This window comes from Aphelocoma coerulescens, chromosome 2, assembly GCF_041296385.1.
Source record: "Aphelocoma coerulescens isolate FSJ_1873_10779 chromosome 2, UR_Acoe_1.0, whole genome shotgun sequence".
In the NCBI taxonomy this organism is placed as follows: Eukaryota; Metazoa; Chordata; class Aves; order Passeriformes; family Corvidae; genus Aphelocoma; species Aphelocoma coerulescens.
The window spans coordinates 129715180-129742120 of record NC_091015.1 but is presented as its reverse complement, the minus strand read 5'-3'; the positions used below and the strand labels follow the sequence as shown (position 1 = coordinate 129742120).

Here is a 26941-nt window from a genome sequence, read left to right as displayed (position 1 = left end):
ATCCAGTTCCTGTCCAACTGGCAATAGCACAATTCACTTCACCTTCCATGATGCAGGATCAGATCTTCTCATGAAACTGGCCTTGTCTGTTGGTGTTGGAAAATGTTACAAGCCTACCAGGTTAAACAAATTTCCTCAGCTACTGTGGGCAGAAAAAGAAGGATCTTATCTTAGTTGTTCAAACCTTTCCACCTTATCACCCAATTTTCCCAGTGGGTTTCTACATCTATAATTTAGTGTGAATTGAGTAAAATAATAACAAAAGCACTTGCTGCTTTGATCTTGGTATGTTTATTTAATGAGTGTTCAATATGCAAAAAATAGTTGAGCATAGTAGTCCAGACTACAGTGTGCTGGTTTGGGTTTATTTTATTTTACCTTATTTTATTTTACTTATTTCTATTTTTTTATTTTTATTTTTTTCTGTTTTATTTTATTTACAGAGCCAAGGTTAAAAGGAGCAGGAGGCCAGCTGAGAGAGTTCAGAGTTCATCTCTGCATGTTCACTGTCTTCCATTTAAATGTACACAAAGGACTAATACAGTACCCGCTCTCCCCTGGGCTGTCTTTGATACACTCTGCTGTGCCTGGACTCTGCCACTCCTCCTATCAGTCTGATCCTACTTCTTTTAGCCCGCTGTGCTCAGCACTGTAACCTCATTCAGCTAGTGCTCTGCATGCAGGCTAACAACTTCAAGGCTCTGTCAGGCATTGACACATGCAGGCTCCAAGCGGGAAGCTAAACACTCCCCTTCACCTTTCCTGCAGTTTCACATTAACCTCTATTAAGTGCAGGAAAAACACAAATGCTGTAGTGCCATTATTCAGGTTTTAACTACTAGTGTATATTTAGATATTCAGCCAGCTATCCACCTGTGAGAATATACTCAGCAAATGCTCTGTCTCCTCCCTTTCTCCCAGTGCAAGAGGTAAATAGTGAGTTAGCTAGAGGAATGCAGTGGTGGTAGGTCTGGGTTGGGCATTTATGGCACAAGCATGAAAATCTGAGAGAAAACTTTGACAGCACTGTCTGTACTTTTTTCAGGCAATAGCAGGTGCTATAAATGGAAAATAAGGCAAAAATGGTCTCATTTGAGGAGAATAAAGTGGCATATATACAAAACATTTTGTCTTTGAAAGCCAGGTAGGTGGTAGAAAAGGCACTGTGCAGTGCTAGTCTGCAAGCTCTATCACACTTGGATCCAAGCGCTGAATGGATCCAAGTCTGTTGGGTGCTGTGGGCAGAGAGAGTTTTCTGGCTGTTTCTGGCTTTTTCTAAGATAGGAAATGTCTGACAGCATTTCCTTGCGAAGCAGCACCCTCGCTTCCTGCTCTGGGGCTGCTGCCAGTGCTCACACACCTTTTGGCTGCCCTTAAGACCAGGGCAGATTCCTTCCCAACTTCAATCTGCCTAGTCCACACATCACTATACTTGGATCAATTAAAGACAACATACCCCGTATCCCTGCTTCAGACTCTTTGGCAACATGGAAGAGAATGAAAGGACCAGAGACATAAAGGATTTTCCTAATACTTTGCTCCTGAAAGCAAGTAACAGAATTAAAATTGATGATAATAATACTAATACTAATAATAATAGTAATAAGCTTGAGACATGCCATCTCCCCTCTGTTGCTTGGTTCATCAAACTTTCTGTATCCTGGAGGGCTCCTAGTGTTCCACATGGGACAGGGCTCCTCCAGGTCCTGCCAATCTGCACTAATCAATCACCTTCCTTTGGCCATAGAGGGACATCCAGCTCTGGAAAGAATGTGGCTTCTTTTTGCCATGGTGCTGCATTCAGGCGTTTGCACCCAATCTCGTGGTCTTCCAGTGTGCTCCTCTGCTGATAAACAAGGTTTATGGAAGGAGGGAGGGAAGACAGCAGAACAATCAAAGTTGATGGTACTAGATTGTTTTTTGACAATTTTCCTGTGATAGTCCTTCAGTGAGGTGTCAAGCCTCTTTCCTGGGAAGGATGCCTGTCTGGAATGCATTACTGTAACCTGTCTTGGGTAAATTTAAACATGTTCAAGTACAGCATATAAAATGGAGTTCAGGAGACAAAATGGAGTTTCAATTTAATACAAACATACCACTTTGCCAAACTGTGTCAAGAAAGGGATTTTCCATCGTGTATAATGTTTACAGAGCATCTTTGTTTTTATCTTTAATGGTTGCCCTAACAAGATCAACTGTTTCTTTAGCATAGCAATTTGATGATTTATGTTGTATCCCATTATTATTTTAGTCTCATTTCAGCAGCTCTGAGTAAAATAAAATATCACTCTTTGTCATCAAGCAACCTGAGACAATATCCACTCTTGGCATTTGGTTTAAAATAAACAAAATTACCTAGTTTTAAATGTTTTTCAGGATTAGTGGCTTTTAGATAATGTAAGTTACAAATTATATATATAAGCTGTAAGCAGTAAAATCACTAAATCACTAGAAATAAATAATCGTTTTACACAACGCTATTGCAACATCTTCTTAAAATGAAGTGTAACAAATTGTGCTGGGGCACCACCAGAGTAAGGTAAACTGTGGTTTAATGATATAACTAAAGTTTATATTTAAATCTAAATCTGTCTTCCAGTTCCAATCTAAAATGGGACTAATCTGTGTTTAGATTGTGTAATTAATAACACAGACTTTGAAGATCTGTAATGAATGTCCTTTGAAGAAATCGGGATGTCAAGTCCAAGTGGCTTTACCCAGAACTTATTAAACACAATACCTTTCACCAATATCATCTGTCCCCTTGCTTCTTCTTTAATCTTTAAATTTTAGGATATCACTCTTGGGATATATTTGTGCACAGAATGTTGTCCAAAGTTGCTCCCCCTCCACACCCCTGTCCCAAACTTGTTTTGGCATCAAAAGCCATGTGGGCTCATATTCCTCCTGCTTCACTGCCCACACTGCAGCTGGACGAGATGCAGTGCTGTCACATTGTGCTGCTCTTCAGTATGAAGGGGAAAAAACTCAAACATTCATGTGCTTGATTTTTTGTCTTTTATATAGCTCATATAACTGTGCCTGAAGACTTAGGGCACATAGATATAGATAGATATATATATATATATGTATATGCATACAAAGAGAAAGCAACTATTCAATAACCTAAGAAGTCAAAAACTGGATGAAAAAGGAGTAAAAAAAATAAGCCCTCATTTCACAACAGTGGCAAAGAAGTGTTAGGTAGCAATAAGACAGAGGTAGAGGGTAGAAATATCATTCTCCCTGTAATCCAGATAGCACAGGTGATCCTGGCAATGAAAACAGAGTGACTTGGTATAGAAGAAGGTAGCTCAAGTGGAGGGGAGAACAGGAAGTTAGGCTGAAAACTTGTTTAACGTGTGTCTGTGTGGTAGCTGTCATCTGAACAAGCTACATGAAGCTAATGCAGATATTCATCTGCATTTATAATCTGTATGCGCACATACAGTTACCAGTATATAAATATAAATACTAGTACATAAATATATTTTATTTCCAGTTACCCTCTTTGGTTCTCAAGCCCTTCTAGCTTTGTCTGCCATCTTGTACCTTCCTTTTTGTATTCCAAAGTTTTCTGTGTATGTAGGCAATCAGATAAACATTCTCTCGGTGTCATCATGAGAATTTTGCTGTCTATTCAACCTGTTTATACTATCTTTGTGACATAGTCCATGTAGGGTGTTTTTAACTTACAGCACATTAAGAATGAATTAAAAAATACTGTTCTTGCAAGTTTTGCTATTTCATAATCACTCTTTAAATGCTGATAAAGTTTTCCACAATTTAAATGGGAAGATGAAACAGGCTTCCTGGCCATACATTTTGTGACTGATATCATACCTTGTTAATGGAAGACAAAAGCCAGCCTTGGATCCCTTAAAACATTCTGGGCATTTGCTGAACTCTGTCATACCTCTTGCATCAGTTAGAGTCAGCCAGTGTTTATGTAATTACGTCCCTAACTTCTACAAGTAAATTGTATTTAATAACAGCAGTTGGGTATTTTGTGCATATTGGTTGCTGAACATTACAACTTGTCTTACAAAGGGTCGTTCTGAGGGGGCTTCTAACTGGCCGTGCCATAGTGTTGCCTGTATATTTTATTTACAATAATCATTTAACTAAAGAGTATTGCGCAATCCTGAATTTATATTAGAACTAGCTCCCAGTTATATTTCTTTTCATACTACAATGCAGTCATATTCTTCATTTGCTCTCACCCAAACTTCTCATGCAGTTACACTTTAATGTGAAAAAAAATGTTGTCAAGAGTAGTTATTATCACACACCAGAATATTGTATTAGCATTCACTTTTAATAGATTAAAATGAAAGATTTTGAAATCTGCTCTTAATGATACTGAAGGATCTTGGAGAGACATTGGGAAAGCTTTATATGAAATGTCATATGATATATATACATCATACATAGGTTCATAAAAGACAGTTCATTTAACTGCCTGCCTTTGTATTTCATCTGTTCTGTTGGGATGAGTCATCCACAGGTTAAGTGATGCTTGTGCAGTTTCTTTGCTTGAAATCAAGCACAGTGAGTGGCAGGAAAGTTTAGGGAATATAAGATTCTTGCCGACCTGAGAATGATGAGTACAGTAAGACAATTTTGGAGGCATACAGTGTAACCTGGAAGAAAACTCTGGTAGCTGAAGGCATCTTTGAGTCACATCTGCTCATCTTTTGACTCACTCTGATACAGATATGTTGCTTGACCTGCTGTTGCATACATCACCTTACTTGCAAAGCTGAATTCCAGGTGGATATAGCATGAATTAAGGTGTCCAGGTGGAGAGTTGTTGAGAGGTGCCATGCTGTAGAGCCTGTATGTTATAAAGCAGTCTATTAAAGGTGAAATGATTAAATATTCATTTCTGGGGTTTAGAGTTATGTTTTGGAAGCTTCTAAACTGGTGGGAAAAAAACATGAATAGAACTTTCCAGTTGATCAAATTGTTGGCATTTTTTCCACAGTTTATTGTTTTGATGTGAGATTGTCTCATTTGGGTAAGGTGAGCATTGTATCTGTGGTGCCTCTATTTTTCTGAACTTTTTGTTACTGAAGGCTTGTGCACCCTTTTTTTGGCTGGGGTGGGATGTACAGGTCATCTCTATTCCATGCTGCTTTGGTAGTTGGGAAACGGGATGATGAATAAACAATTCAGTATTGCAGTAAATATTTTGGTTTATTCTGGTATACAAAGATCATAATTTCACTCTTTTATAAACATTTTAGTAAACATGGAGAATGTGAAGGAGGTATCTCCTGGCAATACCTGCTGTATGAAGTACATGTGTATATGTTTCATGCTTTGAGTTTATGGGTGCTTTTCAGGCTCGTGTCCAAAGTCTTAGGAACTTCCAAGAAGCCATGCACAACACTGCACTGGACTGAGGGCAGATAATAATTTAAACAGTGGTAAATGTAGTACAAATACTAACATGGCAAGAGTGCTAGTGTCAGCTGACGCATTACAGTCCACAATCTGCATATATAAATACTACAAAAAATACACATCCCATCAAACCTTGCTGACCTATATAAACTATTACACAACATCTTACACATACTTCTGACAAGCAGATGCTAAATACTGCAGTGACTAAACTCCATGCTTGAATATTGAAGAAATTAAGTAATAAATCAGACAGCTGCTGGGTATTTTTAGGTGTTAACAGGTCACTCAGATTTTACAAACATTATGCATTGATATATTTTTCTGAAAATTTACCCTAACAAATTAATCCAAAATGTTGCAGAAGGTAATTTCTCATGTAAGCATCAATCCCTTTACATTTCTCATGTAAGGTCAAAAGGCCAGGAAGTTTAAATTTAGGTACACTTTTTCTGTTTTGGTTTCTCTTAAACATGCTCACATAAAGCCCACAGACCATGGCAGAATAAAAACATTTCAGAACTAAATAGAGGGCCACAAGCAACAAACAGGAGAGGCTGAGATCCAATATCCTATCATGCCAGGGGGACCACTAATAGCAAGGCACTGATTAGGTAGGCAGATAATCCAAGTACAACACACAGAATTATAAAAAATTCAGTATTCATGGAAAAGTACCTTAGGGAAATTATTCAAAGAATGCAGATTTGATGATTGTAAGCTTGGGAGCAAGGACAGATGACCAAACATTCAACAGTAGGGATTATATGGAAGAATAGTATACTTCATAAAGATTCTTAAATCATAGTCTCATGCATTATGGAAGGCAAAATAAATTGAAATAACCCTTGACTGTAGCTAGTCAGCATGCAGAAAAGAAATTTCTTCATATTCACTGCAACTAAATACGTGCAACACAGTATTTGAATTATAGCCAAGCTTGAAATATATCACAACAAATGTATGAAGATAATGAGGGAAATTCAAAAGAGGAGACTCAAGGAATGATGGTTTCCAGGGCAGATAGGACTCCCATAACCAGCAAGTGTAACTATCCTGTCCATAGGATTTCTTATAAATATGATATGGATTGCATCTGTTCTGAAAAAGATATCAAACTTCATTCTAAAATGTCTGAGAAATGATGAGTTTGCTGTTGACATAATGCTTAATTACCTCCTAAAGTAGGAACTTGTATCTTATTTCAAGACTGAATTTCTGTAATTCCCATTTCTCAACACTAGATCTCATTATACCACTGTCAGGAAGGCTGACATCTTGCTATCAGACATCTTTCCAGGGTGTAAGTACCAATCACAGTGATCAAGGCACCTTTCAGCCTTTCGTCTGACAAGCTGAATAAGTTGAGCTCCTATAGGCCTTGCACTGGAGTGCTTGCTTTTGAACTACTGGCTGTGAAATCTCTCTTCAGAATTTCACCTGTCCATATGAGTAAAAGAAACAATGCATTTTTTTTCCAGTGCAAACAATCCAGATACTAAAATTTTTTCTCCAAAACTCTACTTTGAATGCTGATAAATAAGAGCATTATTGAATGAGAAAGCTGAAAGAAGTGGTACATGTCAACAAGAAACTAAAAAGAAACAAGCATCAATCTCTATTTTATTATCTAATCTAACTATCTCTTTTCTATCAGAATTTGGAAACACTCTATTCCTTATGGCAGATCTGTGTCTGTGGCATAATCCTTTCCCTCCCATGAAACTAGGACTTCTAACAGATAGTCTGTGACTATTAAATAGCTCTGGCCAGGAAGGGCAGACCATCAACTTCTGTGCCAGGAGCTGGCACTTGTTCATATTACTGCTGCTGTTACAAGTCTTGTAGCCTCTGGCAGAGAAAGAGGATGAACAGCTGGAAGCCGAAACCGTTTCAGCCACCTCAGCAAAAATTGGTAGAACTATCTGCCAAAGCCACAGTTTAACTTTGCCACCTTGGGCTAGTTGAATATACTGCACCTTGCAGGTAGAATATCCCCAGAAGCTCAGCACTGATCAAGAAATGTCCATGGGATATTTCATGGGCACCTTCTGTAGGAGCAGAGCAATCTCAGTAGTAGGGACTTCTTAAAAATGCTGCTGCATCATGCAAAACAATGGCTCATGTCCAAAATACGTCACTCTAAGCATTCACACAAGGGGTCAGGTGCAAGTTATTTCAAACAGACCTCGTAACAGCTGGAAATTTGTGGTTGATGTCTGGAGACAGGAATTCCTGCTGTTGTTCATTTCTACTTTAAAGGTTTGAAAAGATTTTCCCTAGTTCCTGAGCAGACAGTGGGACTATCGTCGCCCTGTTGGCACTGCCACTTGAGTGGGTGTGACGAGAGTTCTGCAGGGACATTTTCCAGACTATGTAAGAAATCAGTAGTTTTACACTTCTTTGTGCTGGTACAGGATGAGGCTTCGGATCTGACAGTTTTTCTCCATCTAGGCCTTCAGATTTTAATCAACTCCTTTCTGTGACATTTCCGTTACTTCTTAACTGCAGTTGAGAGAAGAAAAAGAAAAAAAAAAAAAGAAAGAAAAAGAAAGGAAAAAAGGAAACCAGGTTTTTATATATCCTACATATTTCCAGGAATGGTATTTATCATTTACAGAAGGTTATTTTTGCAGTTCTGATTATGAATGTTTACTTTATTCACACATCAAGCAAACTCTCCTCTTACACCATACGGACGGGAGGTATACTGTTTCATACATTCAGATGTCTGAAAGCCGTCTGGAAATGTATTTCCCACTTTCTGATATGGGAACATTTCAATAGGAGGGGGTTTAATTTGTTTTGAAATTTCAACTCTTGTTCTGCTCAGAAGCTAAAGCTGGAATCCATTAAGATGCATTTTAGTGCAGATTCTATTCTCATCTTCCTTTTCTCAGTAAGTGTGCAATTCACTTAGTACTTCATTGCAACCAACAGCAATATGTATACATGGTGCACAAAATGAGCCATTTTGTTTTAAAACAGATTGCAGATGAAAGGAAACCATTCATTTCTTCCTTGCTAGCTGTAATTACTAGAGTGCTAATTACTCCAAATCACTGACATCCAGGGTCAATAAGGATGACAACAGGAACATCAAAGACAAGATGCACACATGCAATTACAAGTCTCTAAAACCAGGCTGTAATATTATTTTATAGCTACTGTTTTTTTCAGTCAATGCTAAAAAATCAAGTTTGCTGAATGTTTACTATTATTTCCTTTGCAGTTTGACGGTGAGAACATGTATATGAGTATGACAGAACCAAGCCAGGACTATGTGCCAGCCAGCCAGGTGGGTTAATTAATCTTCTCTGCCTTGTTTCAAATTGTAATTAAAAAAATTCAAAGAGTTGCATTGCAAATGAGTGGCACTATCAGTAACTGCTGCAATCAGGAATAATCATAATTTATAAACAAAGCATTTAAGCCTTGTTTCCAGTTAATGAGATAGAGCTGATAAAACACCAGAGTTGGCGTTGGTTAAAAGATACTACCTTGTTCCCTCTCCAGAATGCAAGCAGCTGTTTTGCCAGCATGATCTTTCCTAAACAGTTGTTTTACCTTCAGGAAATAAAGTCTTTACAGGTGCAGGTTATTTGTTTATCTGACTGCAGACAAGTTAATCATTATAAGCTATACATGTCACAAATAGCTTTAATTATCACTCATAGGACAGTTGAAGAATTGCATTTTTAACACTAATCCTGTGTCTGAGGAAAGTTGCTATTATTACACAATTAGCAGCGGGGTTGAGACAATGACTTAGCCTTCTGTAGCTTGCAGGCCAAAAGGCTTAATGGGATGTGGATTCTTTATTTTTCAGCCCTTTTCCTTTTGGGCGACCATACACACTAAATTTTGAAACTGGATGTATATTAAAAAATCTTCCACTTTTCCACTTGAACCCAAAGATCCTATAGATTTCTAAGAATTACAAATTTTAATTACTCCTTAAAAAGCAAAAATAGCTTTGAAAGTTTTGCTACATCTCTATGTAGGGGAGAATTTTTCATTTACTTCACGTGTTTCAGTTTAACTTCACACTAGTGAGTGGTGGGGATAGTGCTGCAGGTCAGTTAGATTGTGTCAGAAATTGCCATGAATGACCAGACTTGTGGTCTATGCCATGCAATATTTCAGGCCAGCAGTGCCTGGCCTGACAGGACCAGGAGGCTTATCTGTAGAACTCTCATTAGGTGGGAAATAAGTCTGCATGAAGAGTGATTATGTTTAGATGAGCTGGATGTAACTTAGGAATCAATGGCTTTGTGCATGCAAAACTAAATGTCTTCATGAAGTAGCATTCTTCAGGTGGACAGGTGCATTGGGGCACAGGGAAACAGGAGGCTGTGTGAGATGAGTACATGGTTCAGCCAAAAAGACTGTCTTTAAAGTGTTCCACCACATTGGTTCCCAGCTTTCTGTTAAAGTCACTCTGAAATACCTTTAGAGACCAATAGTACTTTGCATTTAGGAATTGTGCATGATTGAACTTGTTCAGCTAAGAACCCTCCAAGATCCAGAGGTAGTTTAGAATAGAACTGTTTGATTAAAAAATGAAAAATTATATTATTAATTTTTCTCTAACCATTAATCCAAAAACTGTACTGACAAGTTTTATTATTACTATTAGATTAAAGCAGCCTAGTATCATCTCATTTTTGCCTTAAGGGTTTTGAAGTGCAAGGGCTAATTGAATTTGTTTGAAACAGTAGAAATACAAACTCTGTGAATGATTGCTGTTATCAGCTGCTACCTTTCAGAGAATCATTATGTCTGTCTTAAATAGTTTTGAATAAAGAATTGCAAAGCCACATTATACATCAGAATTATTTTTCTTCTGTTGATATTTTTGTACTGTGTATTCATGTAGTTTAAATAATTTAAATGGCATATTGAAAAATTAAGGGTATAAGTTTTAATCTTTTATGCAGTTTCTACATGTGCTAACAAGACCCAGATTCTCCAAGATATTTATGCATCTAACACTCACTGGTTGCAGTGAAAGGTGATTAAAGTAACTTTAAAGAGCCAGGCCTAGGTATTTTAAATGCAAATGACTTTGTCTTCAAGGAAAAAAAAAATCTATCAAATGTGACATTTCCAAATTCAAATATGGAAACCCTGAATGCTTACTAAGGGCTGGAACCAAGAAAGGGCTTACAGAATTAAAATTTGACCATGGCAAAGCTGAGCTCTTGGGTGTCTGACTCCCAGGTAGAGTTCAAAACCCAAAGGCAACCTCTCTGTCCTTTGCTGGGGGATCCATGTGGCAAGAAGCCAGGCACAGTGTTGCCAAGTTGTTGCCAAGTGTATACCAGTCAACCAGGCTTCTGTGCCTGTTTGAGAGTAGCTGTCAGCCTTGGGCTGTCACAACCTCCTTTCCCTTGCTGGGATTTTCTCCTGGGGCTTACACTGTTGCAGTGGTTTTAAGTGAATATACAGAACCCTAGAGTGAATTGGGTTGGAATGGACCTTAAAGATCACCTAATTTCAACCCCCACGTCATGGGCAGGGAACCTTCCACTAGCCCTGATTACTCAGAGCCTCATCCAGCCTGGCCTTGAGCACTTCCAGGGATGGGGAGTCCACAACCTCTCTGGGCAACCTCTGCCAGTGCCTCACCACCCTCATAGCAAAGAACTTCCTAATGTCCAATCTAAACCTATCCTCCTTCAGCTTAAGGCCATTCCTCCTTGACCTATCACTACAGGCCCTTGTAAAAGGTCTCTCTCCAGCTTTCCTGTTGGCTCCCTTTACTTATTGGGAGGCTGCTCTAAGATCTCCCTGGAGCCTTCTCTTTTCCAAGCTGAACAAGCCCAGTACTTTTAGCCTGCCTTCACAGAAGAGGTGTTCCAGCTCTGTGTGGGCTGGAGCATATGTGAAAGCCTGTAATAATAACTGTATTTGAAAAAAATGAAAAAAAAAAGAGGCAAAACAACTTCGCTGGGAGCAGGAATCTGGGGTGTGTTGGAAACCTGCCTCTCATGTTTCATCGAGAACCTGCGACTGTGAGAGAAGCCTTCCAAACCTGTTCCTGACATAGACAGCTGCGAGTCATTCCTCAAAGGAACTAAACAACTCTGCACTGACAGTATCTGTGAGGCCTTCACTGACTGTAATGGGGTGCTGTTCCTTTCTTGGGCATAAGCATTTGGTGGTCAGCCAAAACTGGTGAACTGACTACCATTTCAAGATCCAGCTTGGTGGTTAAAACTGGAAAAAATTACGATATTTCCTGCTCTGAAAACAAAGCATGAAAGACAGTGTAGCTTACAGGGATAGGGAGAGGAACAGTTAAGGGTGCAATTGCATTTCTGAACCTGTTTTTTAGGACTGTTTGTTCATTTTCCTGTTACTGTTCCTGGATGTAAAACACATAATGCCGTAAAAAGAGAGGAGGATGACAGATGACAGCATAGTTGCTCCATTCATAGTTTTGTCCTTTTGCACCTGTGCTCATTTACCATTGCATGACCTCACTGAGAGGAATGCAGGCTCCTTCACACTCTTAATAACTTGGCTTTTCCCTCACAGGATCAGAGATGAGGGATTGAATCCTGTCAGAATAAGGAGTGAATTAATTACTCTGCTTTTCTTGATGGATTCACGTCTGTTAACTAAAATATGAATTCCACATGTAAGGAGATACATGGTCCTATCAGAACCCTCTATTCAAGCTCTGGTCATGCTGACTGAATCAGACATGAGTATCATTTTCTAATTTCAGAGTCTGACACAGCTTATTTGGGAAGTGGGTTGGCAGACTGAGTCATGGTATGCAATACCAAGGACCAAGTGGTTTCCACTTGGCTGTTTTCAGGACTATGGGACCATAGAAGCAGGATTGCTGGGGTCCTGATATATGCTGACAAGCACCTCAGTTCTGTCTGTTTACTGCAAAGTGTTCATACCCAGAAAAACATCACCTTATATTATTTTATGGGTTTTAATCAATTTATCCCCTTTAGGCTAACATAAATAAAAGCTCAGCCATTGGACAGGAAAAATATAGTTTTGTTCCTTTTGCTATATAACATCAAACATCTGCATAGTTTGGTAATCCAAGACAATTTGCCTCACAGCATCCCTCAACAATAATTATCATTTCTGTTCAATTTTCAAATCAGTACATGCTTTGGGACTTACAGACCAAGTTGCTAAGTAGCAACATATGGCTCACTACTGTTCCTGTGATGTTGCTGCAAGCAAATAGCATAATTCTATACTTGAAATGATTTTTACAGAAAGCCAGTGCTGGAACTGAGCCAGAAGTGTAAGTATACAGTAAAAATTAATGATATTCTTTTAAACTGTCCCAAAAGGCTGTTTGGCAGCGTTGTCTCTGTGTACATTTTATATATATGTGTGTAAGTACTGCATTTTTGGTTATGATACATGTAGTACAGGCCTCTACACTGAAAGCATCTCCTAAATGAGTTATGCCAGCCATATTAACAAGCATACACGTTAAAACTGTGACATTTTCACTACTAATTGCACTTCGATCTGAAAGTATTTATCATTTTAAAATAAAACTATGCCAACTTATCTGCATTTGAGATTCCCACCAATTATTTTTTTCTCCCCACACCTATAATTGGAATCTTGGACATAAATTATTCTTTATGTTATTCCTCCTCCTGTAATTTTTGGACCATGCACAGCACGGTATAAAATTATATTGCTTATTTTACATTTCTTCCTAGTCACAATATGGAATGTAATTCAGGACTCTGTTGCACAAAGCTTTACACATTTGTAGCCTTCCTGAGGCCTGATAAATGTTAAGGTTAACGAGTCCAGCTGCCAAATTCCCTGCAAGGTCTAAAAGGAAGGTTGAGACCAGGCCTGGAGCTGATGATTTGGGGCAGTACCCCTGTTGTCCCACTGGGAAGAAAAGATCTGAGGCAGAGGAAGGCATACTGTTTGCTTAGAGATGGTGTTTTCCTGCTTCCCAGAGCTATGCCAGGGAGATCCATCTAAAATATATGTGCATGTTCTTTGATACAGGTGGCACCATGGGTATCAAAACTGTTTTGTCCTGTACAGCTACAGGGTGAAATAGGATGGAATGGCATCCAAAAGAGAGATATTTCATATTAATATTGCCTTATGCACGTGGTTCTACATACAGCCCTAATGTAGTTTTTACATTTTATACTGTAATTTCTTAGATTATTAATGACATAAGGATTGCTCATGTGAAGTAGGGATGGATAAATGCTACACAATAGCTGCCCTCTCTTGCTCTGTATTGGTCCTTCCCTGTAGGTAGGTTAGAATTCCAGGGTACTGCCAGAGGACACAGCTCTTCAATCTTGCTGCCCGGAACGGTCTCCATCCTCAGAGCAAGGCAGGAGTTGGCTGCCTTGGAAAGGACTGAAAAAAAGCAGCATTCTTCGATGGAAAATTATTACATCTAGTCCTGTGCTACCCTGACCTGAAGTCTGTTGCAGTGGGGATACTGCAACACGCCTATATCAAACCAGGAGTCCCGTGGAAAAGAAATATATACGGACCGATTCTTGCTAGATGTTTCAGAGATGTTTATTTCCCCAGCCGCATGGCCGGGCTCTGCCGAGAGACTGCTGCAGTCAGCACCCGAGCTGCTTTGCCCGCGCAGGGGAACACAAACCAACCAATGGGGAACGAGGCTGAGCAGGGGCAGGGAAACCCCGTGCCTCCCTCAGGGCTCCATGGCGCGGGGGAGGGACCCCAACGTCTCACCCGTTTTATTTTAATAAAAGGAGAATGAAGACAACTGGATAACCATAACAAGAACTGCTTCAAAACAAAACAAGCCACCCTCCTGAGTCTTTAAATGTCCAAACAGATTCTGTGGAACATCTTAGGGCTGACAGAAGGGAGACAGAACTCTCTGGACATGCTTGTGGGGAAACTGAGGCAGGAGAGGGTTTAATTTCTTCCCTCCCCCTTTTCATCCCCCACTCGGCATTGGAAAAGGATTTTTGGGGAAACAATTGGCAAAGGCAGGGTTTTGTGAGGGAAACCATGGATGAAAAAACGGATTGGGAATACACTGGGGGTAATAGGACATAGGGTAGAAGGGAAAGGTGGGATTAGGAAGGGGAGACTGTAGGGGGGGTTTACAATGGAGATATTGTCTAACATGACTACGATTTTTTGCATATATACTGCCTTTTACAGGAACACCATCAGGCCCAGTGACCTGCGATGCTTGTAACCCTTTTCTACCTTGTATGATTTTGAATTCCACCACCTCTCCATCTCCCAAGCTTGGGATGCATTTTTCAGGGTTATTCTTTTTAATAGCAGTTCTATGCACGAATATGTCTTGCTGGTTATCACATCTTGTTATAAAACCATAGTTTTGTTTAACATTATACCATTTCACTGTCCCTAAGATCTTAGCTACTATGGTCTTTTCCTTTTTCCGAGTGGCTGCTGTTTTCTGTCTCGCTGTGTCTTTGCTCTCTCTTTCGGTCGCTCCCGTGTTGGAACTATCGGCGCGCTTTTCCCAGGGTCGCGTTCGGGGCCGCGCGGGCCGGGGCGGGCCGCGCCGCTCCGTTCTCCGTGCGTCGCCTCCTCTGCTCTCAGCTGCGTTGCCGCTGCCAGGCGCTGCATCTCGGCCAGGCCCCCGAGCGATGGCCCCCCCGTGCCCCGCTCCAGCGCGCGTCTCGGCTGGGCACGGCTCCGCTCCGCCGCCGCCAGCCGCCGCCCGCGCGCCGCCCCTCTCGTTCGTGCGCTCACGGGGCTCGCTCCACCACGCGCTGCGCGGGGCCGGGCGGGCACTGCCGGGCCGCGCCGCTCCTGCCGCGCCTCGCTCCGCCACCGACACTGCGGCCCGCGTGGCTCCGCCCGCGCACGGGAACCGTCTCGCTGCTGCTCGCAGAGCGCTCGGTGCACGTGGCCTGGGTCGCACGGTCCCTGAGCCAGGCTTCCCTTCACCAGGACACAGCTGACATTGCTCAACAGTCTCGGTTATTAAATAATATTCACGAAAATATTCTTCCATCGGCATATATTTTGACTCAAATATTAACTGGGTCCAAACAGTCTTCCAAAAGCTCTTGGTAAGAATTAAATCCCAAGAAACATAGAAAAAGTCCTTAAACAACCATGCCAGGAAGTGTTTCAGTTCTTTCTGAGCTTGAATCAAGCTAAAATTTACAAACCGTTGTTCAAGAATCATTTTAAGTTTAAGATAAATGTCCATATGAGGCTCTGAAAGCCAAGAGTCTTCCCACGGTTCCTCCATAGTTTAGATATGGAATAGCAAAACAAAACCAAGAAGAGGAATCCAAAGTTTCCAGGGTTTACTCACACAAAGTCGCTTTGGGATCGGGGATCGTTCTGCCCTCAATACTCCACCATTATGTTGCAGTGGGGATACTGCAACACGCCTATATCAAACCAGGAGTCCCGTGGAAAAGAAATATATACGGACCGATTCTTGCTAGATGTTTCAGAGATGTTTATTTCCCCAGCCGCATGGCCAGGCTCTGCCGAGAGACCCTTACAGTCAGCACCCGAGCTGCTTTGCCCGCGCAGGGGAACACAAACCAACCAATGGGGAACGAGGCTGAGCAGGGGCAGGGAAACCCCGTGCCTCCCTCAGGGCTACATGGCGGGGGAGGAGACCCCAACAGAAGTCCAGTGCAATTCTGCCCAAAAGTTGGAAAGCTTTTACTCATTATTTGAGAGACTGCTCCACAGTGAGAAAGAAATGCCACCTGGGCAATCTGCTGGCTGGCTGCAGTCCAGGGCTGTTTTGGACCATATTCTACCTCCCTCTTCCTGATCTACTGTCTTTTAATTTCAAAAATTGGTTATCATCAGAAGGGAGTCTACTTTTTGGTCCTCCATTTCTCTGCAGTAGTCTATAGATGGCACATTAAAAAAACAAAAAAGAAAATGACATAGGTTAAAATGGCCTCAGGGAAAGAAAAACACCAGGCAGTCCTTTCAGATCCTGAACAAGTGGTTAAAGATAGATGCAATTTTACCCTACCTTTCCCTTTTGTGTAAAACGTAGTCTTTTAATGTTATCTTATCATCAGGCACAGAGTCTGGAAAGAACTGAGTCCCTGATAAAAATACATCAACAGTTGCATTAACAAGGTTGTGCATATATTTATAGATGTACATCTTTAGAATCATGGAATAGTTTGAATTGGAAGGCATCTTTGAAGATCATCTAGTCCAGTTCCCTGCAATGAGCAGTTACATCTTCCACTAAATCAGGTTGCTCCAAACCTCATGCAAGATGACCTTGAAAACTTCCCGTGATGGGGCACACACAAATTCTCTGCACAATCCCTTACAGTGTCTCACCACCCTCAGAGTATAGAATTTCTTCCTGCGTCCAACCTAAATCTGTCCTCTCTGTTTAAAACTGTTGTTGCTTGTCCTTACAGGCCTTGGTAAAAAGTCTTTCTCCATCTTTCTCATAAGCCTCATTATATTTTGAAAGGTGTTATTAAGGTCTTCTCAGAGTCTTCTCCAAGCTTAACAACCCCAGCTCAGCCTTTCATCATAGGAGAGGTGCTTCAGCCCTCAGACTTCTGTGGTCCTTCTCTGGACCCAAACAAACAGGTTCATGTCTTTCCTGTGCTGATTACCCCAGAGCTGGATGCAGCACTCCAGATGGGGTCTCACAAAAGCAGAGTAGAGGGGCAGAAACCCCTCCCTCTCCCTGCTGGCCACACTGCTTTGGATGCAACCCAGAACATGATTGGCCTTCTGGGCTGCAAGCACATTGCCAGCTTATGTCCAATTTGTCATCCATCAGTGTCCCTGAGCCCTTCTCCAAAATGTATGAATGTCTTTAGCTTTAATGCAAAAGGTATGAACATGTAGTATGTATATATTCAAGGATTTTTTTTTTTTTTGGCAATCAAATGCCTCAACTTTTATAAAAATAGAAGTCAGAATTAGGGCCTGTTGGCTGGAATTTAAGAGCTTTGACAAATTTCACATTAAAGAGGTAACTCAGGTGAAATACCTTTACCCTCTTTTACTCAAATTCATTTTGGTCAGTTATGTTCAGTAGGTGTGGATCTTGTACTCTGACCAGAAGCAGAAATGTATACCTACTTATCTCTGAAAAAAGAGTTACTTAAACATGCCTTAACTTAATGCTTCTTTCATTTAATGCCTATTCTATAGCACATGCTGTAAAAACACTAAAGAGGGCAAAATCTAGTCCTTAAGGATCCTAAGCAAACATACCCATAATTACAGTTGTATAAACAAAAGTGTCCCTCTCCAGCCTTCAAAAATCATTAGCGCGGATCTGTAAAATTGAGATAATATCAGAAACCTCAGCAAGTATAACACATTTTTCAGCATTCTATTTGTCTTCTGGCTGTGAAACCTTGCACTTATATTTTCTTTACAGCCACGTGGGCAGAAAACTTTTTAATGAAACAGGTTTGGAGGGTAATTGCCTAGCTACAGAATTTGGGGCTTTAGAAGTAAATGTCAGATACTGCTAGAGTAATGCTGAAATTGTGAACTCGGCCCTGTTGTATACACAGTGGTTCTGTGCATCAGTTAAAAGTATTTTTCTTAAGAGTTGCAGATGAGAGGCAAGTAAAGTAAGCACTGCGTCTTGTCTTAGTTGTGGCATCGGGATGATAGCAACTTCAGTGGTAGGCCCACAATAAATCAATAAAGTAAAAATAACAAAAGCTATTATTTTACCATGAAAAAGGTAAACAGAAAATCAATCATCAAATGATGAATTCTCTGTCCAAAAGCCAGAGGTATTTTTTCACATATCACAAGAGAAAAGGCACTACTTTTTGCTGTGCATGTCATGAGAGAACTTTCTGTTTAATGAGCAGCCAGTGTAAAATATCCTTCAAAATGCTTCCCTCTGCTCCTTCATGTACAACTTTTTTAGCATGTGAAAACAGATTACAGACATCATATATTTTAGTTATGTAGTTTCCTTTCCAGGAAACTCTACAGGTCAGCAGTGTGGATGAATTATGGGATGTAACCATGGGAAATGTTAAAGGCAGTATTTTTCAACTGAGCTTCACATAAAATGAACCTTTTTCAGTCCGTAAAACGTCTGGAAGAATTACGTGAATTTGAACTACAAATTAGACCAATTACTATTATACTGTCCCTTTTGGCAAAGGCTGCCACAGTAGAGTCAGTTTGACCTGCTGACCCCTGACCGAATAAACCGATAAGATGCCAGTCTTTGATTAATCTAGTTAGTTTTACAAAATCTGGCATCTCAACAAGCCCAAACTAGTTACTCAAACCAGTCTTCAATGTAACATTCAAATGATCACTCCGTGGAGTCCCAGAGGTATTCATTACAGACAAAATTGCTCTTGTTGCCTTGCATACAAGCTGAGTTTTCAATGGGAAATGAAAGGCTGCCTGGAAAAATAGGCCACCTAATTAAGTTAAACTACTCTAGCATTTGGCTTGACATCTTCATTACTCAAAATTAAAAGATGCTTCACTTGAGCACACAAGTTACTATTGTTTATGTTGTTTTCCTCTTAAATTGGCTTCTTACATAGAAGTCTGTTTTTCAGAATTATATCTTGTAATAACTTGCATATTTCTTGCAGTTTATAAAAATGTCTTAATAGGTACTACACTGCTGATACTTTGTACGACATCAGTACGATTGAGCTTATTACTGAGGTCCCAGCAGTCCCAATGCTTACATGACACTTTATTAAGAGAGGGCCAGATCCTGCCACTTTTACTTGCTTAAATAATCTGTAGTCGTTCATATACTGAGCACTCCTTGGCCTCTTTACTGTGAAGTACTGGTCCAAAATCTAGGTGTTAAAGCAAAGGGGGCCACTGGTAGGAATTGGGAGCTTTGATATACCTCAGCTTTCAGCTTTTCCTGTGATTGGCACAGGGATAAACAAAAGTTACATCAGAATTGCAAAGAGTATCCATGCCTCTGTTTTGATCCTCCTTTTCTCAAGTGGTGACATTTTACATTAAATCAGATTTTTCTCTGGCAATTTCATCAGTCATTCAGAAGTGTAACACAGGTAGGACCCACTGTCCTTTTGAATACTGAGAAGCAATCCATTGTTTTTGAGCTTTTCTAAGAAAAGAAAAAGAAGGAGAAAAAAAAAATCCTGAACAAAAATAAAAGAATCCTTTGTCCTTCATGACTGTGTGCCCTGAGTAAAACATTATTTCATCTTTTGGTGTCTTTCTCAGAAAGGATATGGAAATTTAGACAGACTATTTGCCCCCTAAACAGATAAACTTAAATGTAAATCTACACTATTGCTATTTTAAGAACATTTAAAAATGTAAACATGTGAAGAGCACACAGTCTTGATTGCTGGTTTAGAGTCTATGATGCTAATGAGGCTTCTGACAGGTTAAATGTGGTGTATCATCTATATTTTCAAGCAGCACGATTTGTGAAGATGCGACTTCTATATTTTTTCAGTTCAATTCTCCTTATTAAATATGTATATTGCTAGTTTTATTACCCAGCACTTTGTACTGAGCATAATTTAGGTTAGTTTTGCAGAGAGGGTCTCTAAAAAGTTTTTTTTTATTTTTAATATGCTTTTTACTTCTAGTTGAAAAAGAATATTTAGCAAACATAGTAAGTGATTTATGGAAGTATGTCTTGTAGTGCTGAGTTCAAGATTATACCATACATGATGCTGACTGCATTATAGTACAGACCAAAGCCTGTCAAATAGGATCCTGAGTTACCTTAAGAATTTTAGCTTTCATTAAAATATAATAGTAGTAGTAGTAGTAATAGTAGTAGTAACAACAACAACAACAATAATAATAGTAGTAGTAGTAGTACACACTGTAGGGGGGACCAAGTGCCTTTCTTTTCAGGAGAGAAGAGTGACAGGGGTGCTGGACAATGACCACACTTGGATCCCCACTGGGGACGTGCTAAGGAAGGTGAAAGGTGGTCACAGGTTATAGGGCCAAGACTCCACTTTGGGGGACTAAGGATGCCCCATTTGTGCCTAAAGCTCTTGTAGATTCCTAAGGAACGGCTTTGGCCAGTTGGTCAGTAATTTATAAAAGACTTGCCCTTCTAAGTTTACTCAAATGTTCTAAATAGGAAAAGTGTGGAGCTGTATCTCTGGAGGGAAGTTTAACTGCTTCGATAATGGTGTTGGTGTTTTCAGGCCCCAGATCCTTTAACCTCTTATAATATTTGTGCTCTTACTTATAGTCATCTTTAAACTTTATTTCAATTTAAAGCCTCCATTGAAAACACATTTTCCAGCAAACCACTGTAGTATATGCATAAAATTAATGCAATTAATGAAAAGACTCTCAGGAGTGAAATCTTAAAAAAAGTCTGTTGTTTTACATAGTTCTGTACACTTTGAAAATTATGATTGTCTGAAATTAATAATATAATTGTCAGCACATTCTCCTTCTTGAAAACAGAATTCATCTGGTACAGGAAAATTAATGTTTTGCTTGGGGCTTTGGCCTTTAACTAATGTAAATTAGAGAAATTGATTAACACAATACAAAAAAGTTATACCTTCCCCTCTAATACATTTTTGATAGCTGTGGCTTGATAAATTAGTATATTGTGTGTTTTTAAATGAATATGATTTATTGCTGTTGTCTACCATATGAAGAAACACAAAAAAATTGTTTTCAGGATCATTGACTTGAACATATCAATGGCACTGTTGGACAATTCTTGCTGAGTGTTAAGATGATTTATGTAACAGACCGAAGGTTTCCACAGTAATGCATTATAGTCTCAAGCTATCAAGCCTTGTTCATGCAGAGACAAAAGCAGCTGAAAAACACTTGCTTCAGAAGGTCCTCCGTTTAGAAATTAGAGATAAGATTGATCCTATTAAAACTCCTGGAAATATCCACTGTCAAATATATTATCCTAACTTTCAAATGTGTGTAAGGTACGTGGCTGTTTTTCCGCTTCTAATGAGCTCATTGTTTTTACATTACTCTCGATTCATAAGTATTTCAGTTATGTAACAATGTGTTCAATAATAGAAGAGGAGACAGCCTGAAGCATCTATCTTTTAAAAACTGGCATCTTTCCACAGTTCACATGCAGAAGCCTTGGTGCAAATGAAAAATTAAGACACGCTCTACATAGTTGCCAAAACCATTCATATCAGTTAAATTAAATATCTATAGTCAAATTCCCAATTTTTAAGGAACTGTTGCTAATAGGAGATTGTTGAGTAAATGCATGGTGAGTGATGCAACCATTGAGCACACGAATCAGACTTAGTGCATGTCTGTGCTGTCATATAGGAACAGTTCTGCTCTTTCCAGAGGGATTTACATTGGATGTTTGAAAGCTTGCTGCCCCTTGTGGTCAGTCTGAGCCATCTCCTTTGACTTGCCTTCTCTGATCACTTTTTAAAGTTCTGTTAAAATTATTTTAAAACATCAGTAAGTTTTGCTGGCCAATATGGAGCTATTACCATAGAGTACTTATGGAAAGTGACTGTATTTGTATTTCCTGCCAGCATTTCCTTTATTCCTCTGATGAGTAACCTCAAAAGTAAATACTAGATTTTTTGTGTGTGTCTGTGTTTGTGTTATCAGCACAGCAGGATGTGTAGCCCTAATCTGAGTTATGTGTTGCCAAAGTAAAGAACTGTCTTCTGACATATATGTCCTCTCCATATCCCAGCTTTGCTCCTCCTTTCACAGCTTATTGCTGGATTTGGCCAGGCTAAGTGGCTTAAAAGGTAAATTGAAAGAGGACCAACGTGGTCTTGTTCAGTAACAAAAGCTTGGGTTTGGGTTGGACAGTGAATCAGGTTCATATCATTTTATTCTGGCAAGCTTTCCTCATAAACTTATATGCCAATGTAGAATATAGATAATGATGTTTCTTGATCTCAGAGTGGGCATCTCAATCATCTGTTTTATGAAGTTTCCATCATTTCAAGCAGAAATGTCACAAATATTTAGCCAAAAAACATAGAATATTGTCCTTTAGATTTGGGAAAACATTCTTAATTCAAAAATCTTTCATAACTTTGTGTCTATAGATAGTTCAAACCTTAAGGATAATCCATTCTGAGGTTCTCACTGTGTAGATTCCATCCGAACTAGACTCAAATCTGTTTATAATAAACACAGGTGTAATGAAAATGCTCTTTATAATAAAGAAAAATTTAAGCCTGTGTCTGTCCAGTGCTGTGCAGTTGGTTTAATGGTGTTAATTTGCAGAGGGCTTTCTCTCTGGAACGTAATAAAGGCCTGAGTAGTTCCCCTAAACTGAAGAGCTGATTAACACCTCATCCACTCCTATAGTCACAAGATGAAAGTGAAACCACTGGCAAAGTTCCTAGTAGTTCTGTGGTACAAAAAAAAATAAAGCATTTCTGCTACCTTTTTTTTTTTTTTTTGGTTATTCAAAAGTGAAAAGGTGAGCTTGCTAAGGTTTCTGTGACCAATAGGATAAAAAGGAGCTATTCTGTGTCTTTCTGAATAGAGCAGTCCTGCTGATAGGAAAACCAACTGTGAAGGAAAAACCCTCGGAGTGGAGGGGAAAGACCCTAAACTTCCCCACCCCCAAGAAAAACCTAACAGAGTTGAAGATACAGGCCATTATTATTTATTATTGATACATATGAGCTGTGCTTATGAAATGCGATTGGATACAGGGAATACAGCCTTCCCTGATGCTCTGGATGCTAGATAACTGCTTTCATTGGAAAGTCCAGATGAATAGCTTGTGTTGGAAGAAGTGGTGCTTTAAGGAAGCCCAGAGGCCAGGACAGGATGATGACTGTGAGTGGGAGTTCTTGCTGCAGGGTTAAGCTCAAGCCTGGTTTTTTGCTAAAGTTGCCTAAAATTTCCCTTCACAGAAGAAGGTAACAATACAACATTCCAGGAGAGCCCATTGCCAGCAGTGGATCAGTTGCATCAAGGGCACCCCAGATGGTTACTAAATTAGGTTTTCCAACAGCAAGGGGAGAGGTGGCAGGAAAGTAAGAGTGGGTGTTTGAAGCTTGTAGCTGCTATTCACAGGACAAGCACATGTCCCGTTCCTCACGCCTTTCCTCCAGGCACAGTTGCAACAGCCTTGTTCCTGGGATATGTTGGATTTGCTGCAGATGTATCTAGGAATTTTGGGTTTTGATATGCCAGTGTGCCAAGTCATTACAAGCATCTGAACCAAGCTCCTGGACGAGACAAATGAGTACCAGCAAGTCACTGTTGAAGCAACTTCCCCGAGGAAGTTATGTCTGTATGCGCTACATACACACAATACTGAGCAGGGAAATATCAAATAGGCTGAAAATGTAAAGTGAATAAGGTGCTCCACAGATGCTTTCAAATATCTGTCCATACCATTAGCATATAGCTTGGATGCTGCCTAACTTTATTGAAATAGTACAATAGTTTATGTCTTAAGAGAATATTAAAATAGAGAAACATAGGAAATGCTATAATTTGAATGATATGTTATTTGGTGTGTTATTACTGCTTTTGCTATTCTAATCCTAAGTTTAAGTGTAGCGGACAATGATATTGTAGGTGATGTGGGATCAAATACACTCATAACTGGTTCACAAGCAACAACCATGGTGTGATTTTTTAAAAAATAATTAATCTGAGAGCAACCATTTATTTAAAAAGCTTAGCCCATAAAATGTATATAGCTTTATTAGATACTTACACATGACACAACTTGGATTGTGGAGCTGCTAGTGCTTTATACTTCCTTCTTAATAAATGAAGCTAATGTCCTACTGGCAGTCCAATTGCTTTCACCATTTTTGAAGTATTCTTAGTTAAAGACACATTTGAAACACAAAAAATCAAAAGTAAAACCTGGTCCATCCATATGTGACATGCAAAAAGAGGTGTACAAAGAAGCAGATATGCTAAATGCCTGCAGTAGCCTGTCAATATTTGATTTAGGAATATTTGCTTTTAAAAGTGAACATCAGTCTCACTGGACAGTGGGAGAGAGAGAAAACAGATGTTAATACTTTTTACCTGCAAAATCATGGGAGACAACACTCTTTTGAGGCCATAAGTCTTTTGGGACAGTAGAAAAGACACTGTTGAACATAAAAGTCCTCTTTCCACAGCTAATGAATCCCTCCTGGTAGCTGTAGGCTACATGGATCCAAGCTCACCAGGATTAGTTACCAAATCTAAGTGTGCCTGCAGTGATCGTGCTGGTCCGGGAGAGCATTTTGGATGTTTTCCCTTCCTTCATTTCTGTTCCTTGCTGTTTTGTTATTGTGGTATTAGACCTTAAGCTTACTTTAGGCACCTTTCTCTTCATCATGGATTTTCTATAATAGTAATTAGCAACTAGCCAGTGTTTGCATTGTCCCTAACAGTTTTATTTGGTTTTGCAAAATTTATACATTGTTATTGAGTAAATGTGACATTCTCTTTGCCATGTTTAAGCCTTCTCTCCACTTAGTGAGGGTGTATTTTTACTGTATTTCCCCTTGGAGATGTTTCCACTGATGGCTGCATCATGGCTTCTAAAAGTGGGGGCAAATGCAACTTACAGAGGTCAGTAGACTCACACCAGCTTCCCATTAAGGAGAAAACAGGGGCAAAGGGAGACCAAACTCCTGTGCTGGAGGTGAGAAACACAGATGGAATGCATGGATAGAATCAAAGTCCTCACACATAACAGTGATGATATCACTGTCAAACCCCTTCGTCTCCCTGTTCTGTTGTTTTCATTCTTTAGGATTTTACTTTGGCCGTTCCAGTCTAGACTTTCTGTTCTATTTCATACTTAGATTTTGGTGAAGAGATTAAAACCATGTTGGAAAAAAAAAAAAACAAAGCAGCCAAAACTATGGCAATGTGCATTAGAGGATGTTTTTCTGTGTTCAGCAGCTCACTGAAAACATTTAATACTGTTTGGTTTTGGTCTGATTTAAGTTTATATATACATGCTCGTAGAGAGGAGAGTAACCTCAGGCCTCAGGAGGACATTATTACTATGATGACAAATGAAAAACCCCTTTGTTTATAATTGGTCATTGATTCTTCCCCCGTCCTTCTGCATGAATTCATACACTGTGCTGTCCTCCATTTGGAAACTCATATTGGGGAAAACATTTTCTTCCAATAGCTGCTCTTTGAAATTATGTCCTCATATTCATCCTTTACGGTGATACTTCTCAGAAGCAGAATGTATTTAAATCCATGCATTTCCAGAATTAACAAAAGCAGCACTCAGAGCAGGACTGCTGTGCTGGAGAGGGGCAGGAAGGGTGGGAGTAGTCTCTGTGCTATAAATCTCCTGACTGTGGGCATGGGATGTGCAAAGACTGATCACTTTGCAAAGGAGTTGGCTGTTCTCAGAAAAGCAGAGCTGGCTTTCAGGCTGAGCCATTGCAACTGATCTCTTTAACTCTTTATTATGCTCACCTTTTCCTTTTAAGGAATATGTGCATTCCCACCCTATCCTACAAATGAGCCTACCTGCTCATATAGATAAATAATAGCAATTATCCACCTTGGTGCATTACTCTGACTTTGCCTGTGGCTTTTCCTTGGATAAGATTGAATTGGATGACTTAACAGCAGCAGACAACAAAAGACTTACAGTTGTTTGGTGGAGTTACTAATTCAGATAACTGACAAAATGTATGTATAATTCAGTTTATAGATTAAGAAAGAAAAAAATTAGATTTTTTTATACACTTCAAATGTATTTTTATAAATACAAATTATACTAACTATGTACTGTTTCTGTTTCTTTGTAGCAGAGTAAATGCATGGCACTCCCATAACCATAAAAGTGGTCTCTTTCTTCACTATGTAATTCTTGGTCTGAGTAGCAGGGAGTAAAAGGAACCATTTTGTGCCAATGTTAATTTTATAAATTGCATTCCCTTTTCCACAATTCCCATGAAAAAGGTATTCAGCTAGATGAACGCTCTTGGAAAATTTTAATAGGACCCTTGAAATCTGTTTGAGTTCACCTTCTTTAAAATAAAGTATTTCTAGTGGAAGCTGTGAAAGTATCATAGATTCTTATGCCTTAGAGGCATTTTTTCCTCCACACATAATGGTGAGACTTCACTCATATAATGTATGGGTCTTGAAAATATTCTCTCTGTTAAATTGTAAATTGTGATTAGAAGTATGTGAGTTGAGCTCTTTTTGTTTGCTTTGTATGACTTTTATTATTATTATTGACCAGTGCTCATATGATTTTCATAGCATAGAGTTTCATAGCATACATAGTTGCAAGCAAAAACTTTCCATTTGTTGTTTTTTTTGCAGTCTTTTCCTGGCCCAAGTCTTGAAAGTGAAGATTTTAACATACCTCCTATAACTCCTCCATCATTGCCTGACCACTCCCTGGTACACTTGAATGAGATAGAGTCTGGGTACCACTCTCTGTGTCATCCCATGAACCACAATGGCCTCCTTCCATTCCACCCACAAAACATGGATCTACCTGAAATTACAGTTTCCAACATGCTTGGCCAAGACGGGACACTGCTTTCCAATTCCCTCTCTGTGGTAAGCACTTTTAGTCTTTCCCTTCTGTTCTGTTTTA

General features: G+C 39.5%; 1 protein-coding gene across 2 annotated transcripts in view; it reads left to right on the top strand.

Annotated features, from left to right (window-relative positions):
* Positions 1-26941, top strand: part of TOX (thymocyte selection associated high mobility group box) — a 218985-nt gene that overhangs the window by 106330 nt on the left and 85714 nt on the right. For both annotated transcript variants that reach the window (XM_069004806.1, XM_069004805.1), the window contains exons 2-3: positions 8642-8707; positions 26662-26904. In XM_069004806.1, the coding sequence (XP_068860907.1) occupies positions 8642-8707; positions 26662-26904 (309 nt within the window). The remainder of the gene's footprint in view (positions 1-8641; positions 8708-26661; positions 26905-26941) is intronic.